Source organism: Doryrhamphus excisus, linkage group LG7 (genome assembly GCF_037039965.1).
Source record: "Doryrhamphus excisus strain RoL-2023G ecotype Guam linkage group LG7, RoL_Dexc_Guam_v1.1, whole genome shotgun sequence".
Lineage (NCBI taxonomy): Eukaryota > Metazoa > Chordata > Actinopteri > Syngnathiformes > Syngnathidae > Doryrhamphus > Doryrhamphus excisus.
The window spans coordinates 10,274,779-10,292,965 of NC_136363.1; the positions used below are offsets into that span (position 1 = coordinate 10,274,779).

The 18,187-nt window shown below is 42.4% G+C and overlaps 1 protein-coding gene across 2 annotated transcripts in view; it reads left to right on the top strand.

Moving 5' to 3' along the window:
* LOC131101465 (CMP-N-acetylneuraminate-beta-galactosamide-alpha-2,3-sialyltransferase 1-like) overlaps nucleotides 1-18,175 on the top strand; it is a 33,973-nt gene extending 15,798 nt beyond the window's left edge. For both annotated transcript variants that reach the window (XM_078792071.1, XM_078792070.1), the window contains 6 exons: nucleotides 6,034-6,594; nucleotides 7,331-7,524; nucleotides 12,231-12,410; nucleotides 16,103-16,148; nucleotides 17,238-17,357; nucleotides 17,431-18,175. In XM_078792071.1, the coding sequence (XP_078648197.1) occupies nucleotides 6,307-6,594; nucleotides 7,331-7,524; nucleotides 12,231-12,410; nucleotides 16,103-16,148; nucleotides 17,238-17,357; nucleotides 17,431-17,604 (1,002 nt within the window). In that variant the 5' untranslated portion in view covers nucleotides 6,034-6,306 and the 3' untranslated portion in view covers nucleotides 17,605-18,175. The remainder of the gene's footprint in view (nucleotides 1-6,033; nucleotides 6,595-7,330; nucleotides 7,525-12,230; nucleotides 12,411-16,102; nucleotides 16,149-17,237; nucleotides 17,358-17,430) is intronic.
* Nucleotides 18,176-18,187: the final 12 nt, after the last annotated feature.

An 18,187-nucleotide genomic window follows, 5' to 3' on the forward strand; every position in this document is an offset into this window, starting at 1 on the left:
ACCAGACGAAGGAGGTAACTCACTGGGGAAATTTTGGAGCTCCAGGCTGCCTGCGCACGGATGGAGTGTGAAGGACATACGCATTAAACATGTGAGCGTAGAACGCAATACTGTTGCCATGATACTTTTACCTAAAATAAGCTGCGGCGGAGCCAGGGCCAATGAGTGAAGGTCAATTAGTGCGTGGAACTGAAACTAACACAAGCTTTGTCCGCAGTTTTTTTTCTTCTTTCCTTTGAAGTACAAATCAGTGGTACCAGTATCAGAAGTAAGCAGTACATTACCATCGCACCAGACTGATTTTGCAACTGGAGCAGACAACTGTGCACAGAAAACACAGACGGGAAGTTCAATTATGATTGTGTGTGAATTAAGTTAACATTAGGGCGATTAACCATGATTCTAAAAGCACTTATTTTGCTAATTTTACATCATTTACCGTTAACTAATTCCCTAGAAAAGACGAACACCTGATTTTTTTTTTTTCGTGAGAGGCAAAAATAGGCGATGATGGAACTGCACAAAAGAAGACATCATGGTCGGTGCAGTTTCACAAGGTGACAGAAGTGCATTTTATAGGAACTCGGCAAGCATCTCACCCGTGTATTAGAATGCTCCACCTCCATTTTGAAGCCAAAAAGCATGGAGCCGTGTAGCGTGAACATTGTAAATCAGGGGTCTCAAACTCAATTTACCTGGGGGCCACTGGAGCTAGGGTCTGGGCAAGGCTGGGCCGCATCAGGTTTTCCAAAAAAAACCAAAACGCATTTGTTAAAAACAGAAAAATATACAAATTTTTTCAGTGCTATGATTCCGATTTTCTACAATAAAAGCTCTGATAAAACATTCCACTGTTCTCAAATATCTTACTTTTTATTTTTCTACACAAAATAAGATGAAAAATAAATAAACAAATCAAGAATAAAGAAAATCTATCATTCATTCAGTGAATGGTGCTGGAGCCTTTCCCAGCTGTCTTCGGGCGAGAGGCGGGGTACACCCCGGACTGGTCGCCAGCCAATCACAGGGCACATATAGACAAACAACCATTCACACTCACATTCATACCTATGGATAATTTGGAGTCACCAATTAACCTAGCATGTTTTTGGAATGTGGGAGGAAACCGGAGTACCCAGAAAAAACCCACACATGCACGGGGAGAACATGCAAACTCCACACAGAGATGGCCAAGGGTGGGAATTGAACCCTGGTGTCCTAGCTGTGATGTCTGGGATTGAATGAGTTCATTTAATGCATACAATGGTAGAAACATGGTGTAACAATGTGGTCCAAATGAATTCCGGTCTTCAAAAGCACATTATTTTTTGGTTGGGCTTAGATGGTCTCTCCTGCAAAATGTCAGCCAGAAGATAACAGGTATCTTCAAATCCCATGTCGCACGAGGAACAAAATATCAGCTGAACTCATCAGCGTTCCAAAAGGTTCCAAACTTGTTGTATTTTCACTCTTTCCACCTCACAAACAAGCAATAGTCCTTATCTCGTATTTGCTTTTTAATCCTCAAGATCCAAAAACACACGTCTAGCGTCATAGTCTTGTCTTTCTTCAATCGCGTGAAAAGACTTCACTGCGCTCTGAAAGCTTCTTTATGCACTGGAGTAGTTCCTGCTGCTGCTTTCCTTTTCTTTTTTTCCCATTTTTATAGGAAGATAAAATGCTGCCTTGAAAGGCAATATGTGAGAATGAAAAGATTCAGACTGAAAGCCTGTGTGGAGTTGCAGATATGATGCCATCAAATGTAAAAATGTGCATTTCATATTGTCTGAGTGATGGTATTAGTGATGGAGAGGATATTGTGCCTCCTCTGGATTTATTGTCTTGCTTTTTTTTATATCATGGGTCCTTTCAGGTTTTATCAGGGCCATGCTAAGTTTATAGGAAATATGAATTAACTGCTTTTTCTGTGCCTTTACTTGCTAAAAAACTACACGAAAACAATGTTGTATTTTTGCACGTATTCCTCAGGATGCGCTGTCGGGATTTGATTTATTATTAGGTCTTTGTTCCTTTGTTTTGTTCTTGGCTCCCTTGCCTGGTTTTGTTATATCTTGTCAGCCCTCCTGCTCCAACCTGCCAGAAACACAGACGTCTACATCCCAGACGACAATAGGCTTTCACTTTGGGGCCCAACTCCTGTCATGACGGCTAGTAAACATACACACAAGGTGACCACGTCCAAAATATGAAATATAGGAAGTGACAATACGGGAAAAATATACCTGCTTTACAGAAACATCCTCTTCCATTTTTCTCTTCCACTCCACCAATGGGTCAGCAGCAAAATGTCCTTAATTGGCCAACTGTCCTCCTCCATCAGTAATTTCAGTTATTTCTGCTTTGCTGACTTGATTTTTCTGGATGAAACAAACCCGGGTTTCAAACCCAATCCTGATGTTACACTTCTAAACCGACCCACTTTCAGCGCTATTGCCACTACTATTTATTTATTTAAAACCACTTTTCCACACTGTTGGTTTGGAAAAATAAATCAGTCCACATTAAAATGCATTTCCAGTCTGTGTCGGGCATGCCAAAGCGACCCCGGACTGGAAGGACATTTTACCCAATTAGAAACCGGAAGAAAGCCCTTTATGGAAAAGGCAGGAAGGTCGTACACAGGCTTCCTATGCTCTACCAGGAAGAAATTGTACTATATGGAAATTCACTCATCACTGGAACCAATGAACTGCAGTAACTGAGGCATACATCCTAAGCCAGTGTTTTTCAACCTTTTTCAACCTACATTGGAAAAATCTTGTGGCACACCACTAACCAAAAATGTTACAAAATGTCACCACGACCTCACACGTGCATCAATAAGTCTATCGGAGGAACAAGGAAGGTGTTGCCACACGGACCAATATTACATTGCTCTGCCAGTCTTTACACCACAGACACTCCACAGTAGCCACGTTTTTACATGACCAGTTTTTTCTCTTTCCGAATGACCTTTCGGGAAACAATGGTATCCATGGAAAGGAATATTCCAATCTCTTGTCTACATACGCCGTGAAAATCAACCAGAATAGTCAATAGGGCATGCCCAGTAAAACGTAAACATCAACATCACGTGATACCGACTTCCCCAAGTTATTCTTTCACTTGTTGGAATAACTCCGTATTGCCAGTTTTTTGTCTGTCCAGTTTTGAAATTTAGTTTGAATCAAAAACAAACTTTGCTTAGTCCAGTGCCGATTACTGGCCTCCATTTTTAAAACTGAAGAACATCTGGATCTGCGTGTTACGTCATATCTGAGCATGCGCTGAAAGAACGCACCCGGGATCAATTTAAACAGGAAAAGATCAAATTCAATCTTGCTAATATTTTATAATTAATCTCAGGACATGTTTTGTATAGATATATATTTTCTTTTTAATAAAACTGGACTTGTGAATGGACAACAGAAGAAGAAAAACACCACGAAGAAGAAGGCACCCTGACAACTTCCCGTTTGAGCGGGTACAAGATACCTCAATCGGATTGGTTAAAGGAATATTCCATCCCTGTTCAATTCTTTCCGTTTGAGCAAATAAACCAAATGCAATTGGAATATTTGGGTCCATGTATACTATTGACATTGGAATGGAATGGAATGGCCTTTTTTGTCATTATACAAGATGTACAACGAGATTTGAGAGCTTCTCCTTTCAGTGCAGTAGTCAAGTTTAAAAAAAAAAAGTATATAAAAGTAGAGTAAAAAAGACAATTTAAAAAGATATATACAAGATATCCAAAATATACACATAGTATTGCACAGGAGCATATGCAGGAGCAGACATATTGCAGATATATTAATTTTAGTGCAATGATAAATGGGTCATAGTGCAAATAATGACTGGTGTATACAGGTGGGTAAAGTCACATATGAGTGTATTGTATTGGGTTGTTAAATAAATAAATATGATTGAGGTAGTAACGGAGGCAGTGATGAAAATATTGCACATTTGCATTATGCTAATGAACGGATACGTTGTATGTCTGAGTTGCAATTTCATTTGCAAATGATGATTAATAAATGTTAATTAAAAAAAGTGATATTGGATAATTCCTCACGGCACACCTGACGGTTTCTCAAGGTACACTAGTGTGCCGCGGCACAGTGGTTGAAAATCACTGTCCTAAGCTATATTCCAACTCTTTTTCAGTTTTTGCTCTGCCCCTGTCTACGATGTTAAGTGCAGGTCTGTTGTGTAGTTTTTGTGGCCAACAAATTTGGGATATGATGAATAATGTGGCCTTCATGGATTGGGCATTTTCTCACAATAAAAACGGGAGGAAAAATGTTTGCAAGATGTAAACTGCCTGTGGCTCTCATTTCATGTTTGGGTCTTTCACAAACGCTATATATCTATATTTAGCTGACAGCAGATTCACAGGTAAGATATGGAGCTATCAAGCCAGCGCAGGGAGAGTGTAATGCATCTAGAATCACTCTACCTGCCCTTTTCCCCCTTAACAAGCCGCCCCCTTCCCATAGGGAAGATTTGTGGCAAAGTACATTACAGAGTGAAGAAAGCCTTCTGGTCTTTCCTGATTAGAAATTGATCAGGTCATTCAAATCCTAACCCCTGGAGGGAAGCAAAGAGGATTGGCTCCAGCAGGCCAGCAGGGAAAACAACAAGTGTACTTATCGGCAGCAAGGACACGAGCCGATGCACAGGAAGGCTTCTTCTAAGTGGCGACGTCACAGAGGACCGTGGATTTGCATACAACGCCACTCTGCTTGCTTGTTGTCTACCGGGGGCAGCTTTTGACAAGCCGGGGACACTTGAATGCTTCTTTTCCATAAATGAGGCTGTTGTTCACTTTGAAGCTTCTCCCGCCTCCTATCTTGACTATTCTAGAACAGCTGGTTCTCCGACCTTGTCTGACTGAAGGATGGCAACCTCGCACGGATCAAAGTTTGCCAAGCTGAGACAGCAAAGAAAAAAGAGGCGGCGGGGGGTTGGTGGGGTCCTTAATCTTCAATTTTGGAAAGTCATCACCTTCGCGGGATGTCGCTTTTGCAGCTTCTGGTTTCTTGTACGCTCACTTTTTCTTCGACTGCATGCGAGGCGTTTAAGACCTTAAATGACACCTCTCAGAAGTGAAAGTGACAGAATGCCGCTTTTGTTATTATTATTATTATTATTATTATTAAAGTCTCAGGTTGAAAATGAAAAACTAAAAATATCCACTTCATCGCACAGGATTTGTTCTCCTCATACGTGCAATTTAATCCACTTAGTCCACTCTCAAGTTGACTGCTGGGAGGATGGCTTTTGATTCGCCTCGCATTTATTTCCATGAACCTATTACCTCTAGTCATTTCAGGACTTGTGTAGAGAGAGTAGTACAGCAAATGCAACATCCATCCATTTTCTTCCACTTATGCAGGACTGGGTTGGTAGGGGAGCACAGACCAGACCACTTCTGGTTCCATCGAGGGGGGGGACACAAAGGGAGGCAGACTCCCTCCACCGTGTCCGAGGTTCTAGGTCTAGGTTAGGGTTAGTTGTAATTGATTGTGAAGTTGGGGCAAGCCAATGGAAATTCATTCATTCATTCATTTTCTACCGCTTTTTCCTCACGAGGGTCACGGGGGTGCTGGAGCCTATCCCAGCTGTCTTCGGGCGAGAGGCGGGGTACACCCTGGACTGGTGGCCTGCCAATCACAGGGCACATATAGACAAACAACCATTCACACTCACATTCATACCTATGGACAATTTGGAGTCGCCAATTAACCTAGCATGTTTTTGGAATGTGGGAGGAAACCGGAGTACCCAGAGAAAACCCACGCATGCACGGGGAGAACATGCAAACTCCACACAGAGATGGCCGAGGATGGAATCGAACCCTGGTCCTACTAGCTGTGAGGTCTGCGTGCTAACCACTCGAACACCGTGTCGACTGCCAATGGAAATTTAATTATGATATAACAATAATACCAGAAAAGTAGGGAAAAAGTATATACTGTACGCTCCAAAGCACTTAATGTCCAAAATGTCCTTTTGTGTGCATTTTAGGTAGATGATTAAGAGAGTGGATGACCCGTCAGCCGCTGACCTTACAGAGTCAACATGGGAACAGAGTGAGCTGCATGAATCTCATTAGCAAGCAGGGAGTGTCATCGGGGTTTTACCGCACATCGATGGATTCCATCAAGGACATTCATGAAATCAAGAGAAACAATTCACTGAGCAACATGGCCTCCACGGAATTGCTTTTCCTCCACGCACTTTAGAATGATCCGGATGCTATTTTTGTCCTCAAGGTTTTGTTAGCCAACCGACTCCAGCATGAAGCTCCCCAAACGGAGGAAGTTGAGGACGTTGGCTCTGCTCTTTTGCGCCATAACCTTCACCACGTTCCTGTTCAGTTACACGTTCCGGGACCCCTCCAGCTACTTCTACAAGTACGCCTTCCGCTTGTCGGCCTCCGCCAAGGGGCAGTGTGCCTGTCAGCAGTGCATGATGGAGCTGGAGGACGACGACGCCTGGTTCACGGAGCGCTTCAACCTGTCCGTCCACCCGCTCATGACCAGGGACAACAGCGCCCTCTCTGATGACACCTATAAATGGTGGCAGGTAAGAATTCCTGAGGCGTGGCTCTGGAAGGGTTTGGTTAAAAGTACACGGGTACTGTTGCCTACAGCCTCAGTTGTTAATACCAATGATATTCGACCCAGCGCTAATTAGGGACCCTGACGGTTATTTACTTTGGTGGTTATAAGAGTCTCGGTGGTTCATTGATTTAACTTGTTGAAGAATCAATTACATTTTTTTATGGGAATACAACAAATTCATCTCAAAGGTCAAACCTCTTCTATCTGGCAGGCAGCCATCCTTATCCTGCATTCCCTTCACACCGTGTCCAATTAGAGGCCAGAGTAGGAAAATAAAAGTGCAGGCTTGCCTTCCTGTCACAAATGAGGCAAATGTCAACAAATGGCTGGCAGTGACATCAAGGGCATAACCTTTGGATTGGCTTCATTTCGGCAAATGACAAGTGAAAGCTAAATGGAATGTCATCTAATGAAATAGTCACTCGGCTATGAACATTTTGGGCTCTGATGTGAAGTTTGGGCCGCTTGCGTTCAGCTTTTTTGCACATAAACAACATGCAGCATTTATTTGATTTGCTGTCTTGGTGAGTTGAAAGCCACCAGAAGACAAGCACGCCCTAAAGCCCTCCCCCAGGACACGTCAGTAATGTGTTGGCTGTTTGAAGCTACCTTTTGGCCTTGTTCAATCGCTTCCACTTAAAGTTAGCCCGCGGCGAGGCGCTCTCTAAGGGTCCGCCGTCTCTTTGCTTTGTCACCAGTGGCTGCAGTCGGAGAGCCGGCCGGCCAACTTCAGCGAGGTGGTGGATGAGCTTTTCCAAGTCATTCCCGATGAGGTGCTCTACATGGATGCCGGCCCGGAGCGTTGCCGGACCTGCGCCGTGGTGGGGAACTCGGGGAACCTGAGGGGATCCCAGTATGGAGGCCTCATTGACTCCAGTCATTTCATTATAAGGTCAGTCTGTGGACGTGTAGTCCCTATTTTCCATATTTGTCATGGACCTTCACAAATGAGGTACTTCCTGGTACTCGTTGTAGTACTTCTAGTAATATGGCTGACATTAACCGCTGCTAGTTGCCCCCAAATTTCACTGAAAATGTCAAAAATGACACATGCTAATGTTGGCTGATCATAATGCCGCAGTATTATACTGCGCAGTCTTTACTCCAGTTTCTTGCTGCCCTCAGTCTCCTCTTGGATAAAGTTGGTCATCTTACTACTTAGAAATGAAAATGTCTTAGCATGTCTCGCTTCTTGCCAAAAGACAACAATGCACAATCATTGCCTCCACTTTGCAGCAGTGCTCCATTCTTTTGCTGCCCTCAGTCTCCTCTTGGATAACACGGCTCCTTTAGAATTATTCATTCATTCATTTTCTACCGCTTTTCCTGACGAGGGTCGCGGGGGTGCTGCAGCCTATCCCAGCTGTCTTCGGGCCAGAGGCGGGGTACACCCCGGACTGGGCGCCAGCCAATCACAGGGCACATATAGACAAACAACCATTCACACTCATGTTCATACCTATGGACAATTGTGGCCAATTAACCTAGCATGTTTTTGGAATGTGGGAGGAAACCGGAGTACCCGGAGAAAACCCACGCATGCACGGGGAGAACATGCAAACTCCACACAGAGATGGCCGAGGGTGGCGAGGGTCTCCTAGCTGTGAGGTCTGCGCGCGAACCACTCGACCGCCGTTCCGCCCCCTTTAGAATTAATCACATAACAAATTAAGTAAAGTGAAAACTTCACATTCTCCACTTTACTGCAGTGGTCTATTTTTGGTGCCCTCATTCTCCACTTGGATAACATGTTCTCTTACACCTTAGCAGTAAATAGATGAAACCCTGCAAAAAATAAGTAAAGCAATAACTCCACAGTGTCCACTTTGCTGCAGTGCTGTGTTTTCCTACTGCCCTTTGTCTCCTCTTGAATAACTTTTTTGACTTTTTGCACTACTTAATATACATGAGACGCCCGTTCTTATCCATTGATGACAACAAATAGATCCTGTCATATTAATAAAGGACAACAAAAAGTTGAAAGCAAAGCTATAAATCCTGTTGAAAGTGAAACAAAGACTAAGTTTTCTCATTATAAGTCTAATGGGAAAACAAAAAACCAGCTCTGCTTTCTCACACAGCTTTTCATTAGTGGCAAACAGGGCTGCTGTGTCGTTGTGTAACAGCATTGCTGCTTATCATCTGGGCCAGCCAGCGCTGTGACAGCAGTATGGCGCAGTCTTACCAAGTCAATTATACGACGGCACCAAGACAAGAATTCTCTGTGAGCCATTAGCGGAGCGGTTTGCTTCACCGTGCTGCCGTTCTTTAATTCATTCATTCCAGCACAAGCGTGATATTTGTAGTCATGCCTGGTTGGAGGCCGCGCTACCGAGCCAAAAGGTCAGCCGAGCTGCAAGAGAACAAGCTGTGGAACAATGGAATACATATTGTTTGCCTCCACAATAAAGATAAAAAAGTTATTTTCTCATCAATCAACTTCTCCCAGCGGTATTTGCTCTGCTGAATTGAGGATCAGTCAAGCTAATATTGGCGAGCATGATGTAAGCTTCTGCAAATAACTCCATTAAGACAGACCGTTAAGCCAGCGTGTCGAATAGGCTTGGTGCGTCATATGTGCTGTTGTTTGAAATTGGCTTGGAAAGTGTGATTTTCCACATATGTACTAAACCTAACGTCAACAAAATGGACAAGAACACCAGGTAATACATCATATCCGATAATTATTATCACATGGTTTGTCTGGTATCAGGCCAGGGTCTTGGGCTGATACTGGAACGTGGGGGCATGATACTGGGCCTGATACCAGACAAACCATGTGATGATCTTATTATCACATACTATTTAATCATGAGCTTATTATCATGTACTATTTAATCAAAAGACCATTTTGTTTCCAGAAAATGTTCAGTTTATTACATGTATTATATCTAAACAGTGTAAACACAATAATTGCAAAAATATTTCAACAATAATATTTTATCAACCGTCTTATCTTATCAATGTCTGACAATTAAAGTTCCATTAATCAAGTTTGGGTTTTTTGTAGACTGGAGAAGCACTAGGAATATTTATAGTTACAGTGACATTTCCTGTCACATGCGCGGAGAGCACAGACGGCAGCAAAACAAACGCTGTGTGTTCACGCTCGTGCGCTGTTCTCTGATTGGTTGTTTCACGGGCACGATACCAGAGCAGCGCGCTCTGAGTGGACAGCTACGGGGGCTGATACTGGACATGGTTAAACTCTATATTTTATCAGTATCACTGCCCTGGGCTTTGACACAGTATCATTTCGGCCTTTTCCCGTATCATTCATGGGCGCTTTCTAGGGTACAGGGACAATTAATACTGTAGTATGTGATAACATGTGATACGTGTATATGCCCTCTGGTGGATGACATCATCCATTTGAGAAGATGCCGAGTAAGTGCTACATCTTCCAACAATCACTTTGATGTTCACTAGCCTGCCAGTAGTAGGCAGGGGTGCAACCAGGAATTCTGGGCCCCATCAAAAAAAATAATCAAATTTTTTAAAAACCCTGATGGTAGCATCCCTAATCTTGATGTGATGTCTCCTGAATAAAAATGCCCCGGCGTTCCACGTGGAGATTCGTCAGCCAGACGCGCTTTAGCATTTGAAGAAGTTAACCTTAAGGAGGAGGAGTGAAGGCAACAGAAGCAACAAAGAGTGAAATGAGACAGAAGTGAAATAGCACTGACCTTTTTAAAAGCGCTACAATGGAAAAACCAGGGCAGAGCATCTCCCATCACCGCTTGATTAAATACACCCTTTCAAGATAAAAATGGGAATATTTTGACGGTAATGTTGCAAACGTCACTTTTCGCAGTCACTCCACTTTTCTGTCTCACTTTTCTATAAGGTTACTGAAGAACTAATGAATAGTGGTTAGGTTTAGGTATGGCCATTCTCCACTAAGTACTGTCATTTTGTGTACTTTATTGTGAAGTGTTACGCACATTTCAAATTTAGCAAGTTTTTTGGTCTGCTAAGAACGAATGGACAAATGAAAGGAAAGGGCACCCCCTACTGGTGAAAAACAATGTTCCTTTTTTCAGTACAGTAATCCCTCACAATATTACGGTTTGATTATCGCTCCCTCACTATATAGCAGTTTTTCCAGAAATTTGTTAATAAATGGCCGCAGTGTGCAAGCAAGTGTATTATAATTCAAAACACATGGGAATCCAATGTAGAATTCTGGTCACTCGGTAATGACACAATACATTGAGATATTAGCTTACATTTTATTGTCGTAACACTGCATGAAGTCAGCCATGGCCTGCCCAACATGAGTTTTTGGCTTCTTAAGTTAAGAAGAAATAAATTTGGCTAACTGGTTAGATTGCTAGCTTGTTAGCTCGCTGACTTGCTAGCTATTTAGCTAGCAGTTGTCTCAAGTCCCTGCAGCATAACAGTTGAGCAATGTAGTGTAATAACAGGAGTGTAAAGGTGACTATAAGCGTGTTATATATAAGCGTATAAGCGTGTCTACGGGGCTTTAATAATAATGAAAACTGTATTTTGAAAGTCATAAACAGGTTTTCTATGCTCTAACTATGACAATATTCCATTTATTAATATAACTATGACAATATTCCATTTATTAACAGTGAACAATCTAAATGTCGCCCCCTGTTGGTGGGAGTTCATTTTCCATTTATCATCATTCTGCTGATTCTGTGCACCGTGGCATGGCTAATGTTATTCAGCGGTCATCTCCCCCACTGATGGTTGCTAGTTCAATGAATAGACTTCAGCACATTTCTAGCTAGGATATTTCTAATTTTCATGCAGTTTCCATTGAAATTGCTGCACCTGGTATTACATAGTTTGATTCTCTGCTTTGGTATCTCTGTGTGGAGTTTGCATTTTCTACCCGTGCATGCGTGGGTTTCCTCCGGGTACTGCGATACCATTGGTTCATTGGCGACTCCAAATCGTCCAGGTAAAATGTTATCATTCACCTAAAAGCCTGCAGTAAGCAATATGCTCTCAATGGGACGATAAAGTCTTTAAAAGCAAAAAAAAAAACAACTTTCATTTACTTCTTACTTGCATTTCTTGCCTCAGGCTGCTTTTTATTTGCTGTGTAGAAGAATTGGAAGAGCAGAAAATAAGTCTTTTCCATGGTGGATGGACACCAAATGGCTTTTTTTGCAAGGAGGTCTGTTGGAGTGGCGACAGACAGACCGATGCTGCAAATGTCACGCTGTTATGTAGCCGTCATCGGCAGAGTGAGTAATGAGCACAATGATATTGCCCAGACCTGAACGGCCAAGACAGGCGGTGTTACTCATAGGTGCTGGTGCTGGTGGTGATGGAGGGTCATCCTAATGATTTGTCTCCTACGTGGCGCTGACAGCATCCAACTGCCTCTCTGTTCTCAGCAATTACCGCTCCAGCAGGAGAGAGAGCATTTTTTGGCCGTGATAGTAAGGAGGGAGCGTTGTTGTGCCGGAAATGGACACCGGATTGTTCCAAATTGTTGTTTGGCAGTCCAGAAATAGTCAAAATGGGACACATTTGTGCTGTTATATTGTTCTTAAAATGATCAAGGTGGCTCCATGTGTTTCAAAGAAGTCAATAATTAATGCATTCCTTTCCTTCCAGAATGAACCAAGCCCCTACTGGCGGTTTTGAGGAGGATGTGGGCTCCAGGACGACGCACCATGTGATGTATCCTGAAAGTGCCATAGACCTGGACAACACCACCAGCCTGGTGCTCATCCCCTTCAAGACCCTGGACCTGCAGTGGATCATTAGCGCCTTGACCACTGGCACGGTTAAATAGTACGTGCAGACGTCACAGTGACCCTCAAACGTCTCATTCATTCATTCATTCATTTTCTACCGCTTTTCCTCACGAGGGTCGCGGGGGTGCTGGAGCCTATCCCAGCGGTCTTTGGGCGAGAGGCAGGGTACACCCTGGACTGGTCGCCAGCCAATCACAGGGCACATATAGACAAACAACCACTCACACTCACATTCATACCTATGGACAATTTGGAGTGGCTCTATATTTATTACTAAAGTAAAAAAAATATGATATATAATGACTTTTCAAGGCTGCACAGTGATCTAGTGGTTAGCGTGCAGACCTCACAACTCGGAGGCTGGGGTTGAATTCCACCCTCGGCCATCTCTGTGTGGAGTTTGCATGTTCTCCCTGTGCATGTGTGGGTTTTCTCCGGGTGCTCTGGTTTCCTCCCACATTCCAAAAACATGCTAGGTTAATTGGCCACTCCAAATTGTCCATAGGTATGAATGTGAGTGTGAATGGTTGTTTGTCTATATGTGCCCTGTGATTGGCTGGCAACCAGTCCAGGGTGTACCCCGCCTCTTGTTCCAGCACCCCCCGCGACCCTTGTGAGGATAAGCGGTAGAAAATTAATGAATGAATGACTTTTCAAATGTAATCAATAACAGCCTGACTCCAATGAACGCCCTGTTTGTGCTTTCAGTAAAAATATAAACACCCCTGCCATAATCACATATGGGACATTGGATGGTCACCAGCCAATCACAGGGCACATATACAACCAAACAACCATTCATACCTATGGACAATTTGGAGTCGCCAATTAACCTAGCATGTTTTTGGAATGTGGGAGGAAACCGGAGTACCCGGAGAAAACCCACGCATGCACGGGGAGAACATGCAAACTTGAACCCTGGTCTCCTAGCTGTGAGGTCTGCGCGCTAACCACTAGACCGCCGTGCCGCCCTCCTCAAACGTCTCATATATGTCTCATATATCTATATTTCTATATTTCAAGGGACTGTTTTCAATGCTGTTTGTGTATGGAGTGCTCTTCTCCAGCAGTTATCTACAACTGTGTGTTGGTCTGCATAATGCATGTACTGACCATTCACCTATTCCGCCTATAAAGCATAACAAGGATCGCTACTTCCATCAACAACAGCAGCTGAACAGCAGTTTTACTCCCCACTCCCCCAGGCAGAGAATTATGTTGCTAGGTGCTATCGGGAAACACTAAGCCATTTGTGGAGCGTTATCATGTAGCACTAACGGCAAATGTTTCATGGACAAAATAAGACCATAATAAAAATGTCACTTCCGATGCTCTCACCGGGATGCAGACTGATGGGATGGTCTTCCTAGTCCTAGAGTCGGTATCTGCTGCTTCAGTCTGTCCGGATGTTTAGCTTGTAGTTGACCAACGTATTGCTACAACCTGCTACTTTACACATGCGAGGGATGATTTATGAACTAGTATTAACTTTTCCACACTCACGGGCGATGCAGTAGAAGCAGACAGAGTAGCTAACGTGACCTCTCAGTCGAGGCCTGAGGCGTTGGGACTGAAAGGAGTTTCTCTTAGAGGGCCACATCGTCGAAATAGGTGAATCCCATTATGCGCATTGTTAGCTGCTGCGTGCTAGCTGTTTTTCTCGCTTAGGAACACACAGATAAGGGAAAGACTTGTTAATGTAAGGGCAACATTCCATATGGAAGAAAAAAAACATTTTTTGTTAAAGATGTGCCTTTTCCAAAAGTTACTTTCTTCTGGTCATTGGCTGAAATGGCATCAATGTTTGGATTATTTTGGTCAAATCAATTTGATTAGTTAGGAGGTAGTTATTGTTTTTATAACATAATAGTGTCTTTCCTTTTCTTATGTCTTTTCCTGCCTTTCTTCGGGCATTTGTTGAGCCGAGGTCTAAAGAGTTTCCCAAATTAATCTTAATTCATTTCATTTCTGATGGCATTTAAGATAAGATAAGATATGTCTTTATTCGTCCCTCAGTGGGGAAATTTGCATTGCACAGCAACAAGAGAACAGAATCAGTCAAACAGAACAAAATACGCAATATAAAAAAAACAATATAAACAACCCAAATATTAACAAATGAACAATTTGACCCAGAGTTACATACAAATACAGTTTGCAAGATAATATGAAATATGAGATGAAATATATGACCAGCCTATACATTACAAGATCTTGCTAGTGTGTTAAATATGAAGCATTATAAAAAAAAAGTACTGCACTTAGAACTTTATATATTGCACTTAGAGGAGAGATCTCAAAGTCAATTTACCTGGGGGCCACTGGAGCTAGGGTCTGGGTGAGGCTGGGCCGCATCAGGTTTTCAAAAAACACTTTTTCAGTGTTTTGATCTCAGTCATGGATGATGAGAGAAAAAGCAAAACAGGCGGGCTTGTTCGCTTGCGTATGGGCGGAGCAAAATCACGCCAATTGTGTCCGGTGTGCACGCAGCTTTAAGCTGTTATTTCAGGGTTCATGAAACCATACGGCATCCATATCAAACTATTAAAGCGGGGGCCTCAAACTAGCATCCTGCGGGCCGCATTTGGCCCGCGGGCCACGAGTTTGAGACCCCTCACTTAGAGCTTGATATTGCACGTGGCGCTTGATCAGATATTGATATTTAATACATTTTCATTTTTGATACCGCCTTTTTTCCCCAGTGAATGATTCATGGTGAACATTTTGGTAGACAGCAAGAAGAAAAAAACAGATGGTATAGCCATTTTCTAGGAGTGATTATTGTTTGGAATATGCTTGGCCTGCTAATATGATGAATGGGAACAGGCGGCGCTTTAAGTAGGCAACGCTTTCAGTTTTGTTCCAGGTACCAAGGTTATAGTCCAGGATAAAATAGTCTCATTATTGGCACTAACTTCCTAATATATGACACTATTGTTTATCAAAATGAAAATAACTTCCCTGATGATGAGTGATGATAACTCCAGTAAGCCCCATCCAATGTTTCCATAGCAGTGCGGTTGTTGGCCGAGTCATAAGATGTCATCTTCCAGCCACCAGTTGAAGGAGCGCCACGAGGAAGGTGACACTGAGTGGAGAGTGCTTAAACCAGGCTCTTTATTTCAACTGGCGGCCCTGAAGTTGAGCTATTTTATGTGCAGGAATATGCATGGAAACTCGACTCATTTCACAGTTAACAGCAAAAGGCACGACAGCACATATAAGTCAGACTAAAAAAATGCAGACGTGATGAATTTTAATAAAGCACAAAACAATGGACTTGATAAACCTGGTTGGGTCTTTATAGGTTTGCCCGGATTGTGTAGCATATTAATTATAATAATCACTGCTTCTCATCGCCCTCATTGGTATGCCGACCGTTACGTTTACACGGGTGCAGAAGCCCCAACGCAAACAGCCTTTTCACAGGCGTTATCTCACATTTGTTACGCTGAGGTATGCAGTTTCCCCGACAAACAACTCAGATATGAAAAAATGATTCAAAATGCAGTTTACAGTATTAGCCACCTTGTCCGCTTTATTTAATCAGCTGTGTTCATACAGGCGTGACTCTGAGCCGTTACCACCTAAATCAAGTGGAAGTCATACGTACATACGACCGCGTCATGTGTCTGACAGGATCTGCTGATGATAAAATGGAATGTATGATTGTTATGGAGCATGTAAAGACACAACACACTAAGCCGCTTCTGTTGTCTCTCCCTGCAGCACCTATGTCCCTGTTATGTCTAGGATAAAGGCCAACAAAGATAAGGTAATGTAGCATTTTAGATTTTATTTTAGATTGTCATATCACCTCGTACTTCGGTATGAGGTACTTTATTAAAAATAATAATAATGAAAAAAACGTAAACTTTATTATGGAAAGCAGGAAGTGAACAAATGTAACAGTTACTGATTGTACCAGATGGATTTAATAAGCTTTGCTTCTTCCTACTCCTTTTGGACATGTGGAACTGGGAACTGATTATGGGATGCACTCAATTGTAATCTGATGCATGTTCAAATGAAATAAAACCATTAACATTAGATTTCATATCAAATCAAGATCCACACACAACAATGCAGCAGCCTTTTTTCATTGAATTCCCAGTCATTTATTAGTTAGTGTGAAAAGAATATGATACTCAAAGCCAACAGTTTTGTAGTGAAGACATACCACAGGTAATAAGGAGATGAAAATAATTGAGAACCATTGGACCTTTGGTCTCGGGCTGATACTGACACTTGGGGGCATGATACCTGATACCAAACAAACCATGTGATGATCTTATTATCACATACTATTTAATCATGAGCTTATTATCACGTACTATTTAATCAAAAGACCATTTTGTTTCCAGAAAATGTTCAGTTTATTACATGTATTATATCAAAACAGTGTAAACACAATAATTGCAAAAATATATCAACAGTCTTATCTTATCAATGTCTTATCAATTAAAGTTCCATTCAACAAACATTCAAGTTTGGGTTTTTTGGTGACTGGAGAAGCACTAGGAATATTTATAGTTACAGTGACATTTCCTGTCACATGCGCGGAGTTTAGAAAGTTAAGCCCAGGAGCCCACTTCATGACCTGGGCTCGTGCGCTGTTCTGTGATTGGTTGTTTCACGGGCACGATACCAGAGCAGCGCGCTCTGAGTGGACAGCTACGGGGGCTGATATTGGACATGGTTAAACTCTATATGTTATCAGTATCACTGCCCTGGGCTTTGACACAGTATCATTTCGGCCTTTTCCCGTATCATTCATGGGCGCTTTCTAGGGTACAGGGACAATTAATACTGTAGTATGTGATAATATAGTAATATTAGTAACAGCAGTGTGTATATTCTGCAGGTGTTGATTTACAACCCAACCTTTTTTAAGTACGTCTATGAGTCTTGGCTTGAGGGGCACGGACGCTACCCTTCCACCGGCTTCCTCAGCTTGATGCTGGCCATCCACATATGTGATGAGGTAACATGCACCACCACTGAACTGATGCTTTTTAGCACATTTTTAGCATCATTTCTGTGCGCTTTGATTCCAGGTGAATGTGTTTGGATTTGGTGCAGACCAGGATGGCAACTGGCACCACTACTGGGAGGACAATCTTCTTGCCGGCGCTTTTCGACACACGGGTGTCCATGATGGAGATTTTGAATATAACGTCACACAGCTTTTGGCAGACAAACACAAAATCCGAATGTTTAAAGGTAGATGATGCCAGGGATCAGGTGTGCTGTTGGATGACCACAAACTAAACCAGGGAAAAAATCCCATTTAGTGGATTAGCTGGGAATGTTTTATTGTTTTTCTTCGTCTGTTTTGACAGGTTAATATTTTTGCCTCCGTGTCAGAATGTGTCCCTACATCCCACAACTACCTAATAAGATGCAAACCAATCGAAAACCTAATGCTCCATTTTACAGATTTGTTTAGAATTGTCATTTTTGTATGTGTTTGGTTGCTTTACCTGCTGTAAATACCACTTAAATCAACTGTAAAGTACAGTCTGTGGCATCCAAAATCAAGCTACCACTGCTATTCAAGGGCAGCATATCAAATGTCTATTGCAGTATGAATTAAAAAGAGCTTTGTTTAGGTGTTGACGAAATGAATGTAGCTCTTTGTTAAAGGTGTTAGTATAATTGAGTATAATCTGTCACCAAAATCAAGTGCCTTATCGATCAAGTCAATTTTTTGCATGTCTGTGAGACAACTTCATGAAAAGTGCCTTTATGAGTTTAGTTTGCATTTTTTTCTTTGCCATTGAATTAAAACTGCATTCTAGCCATGTGATTCCC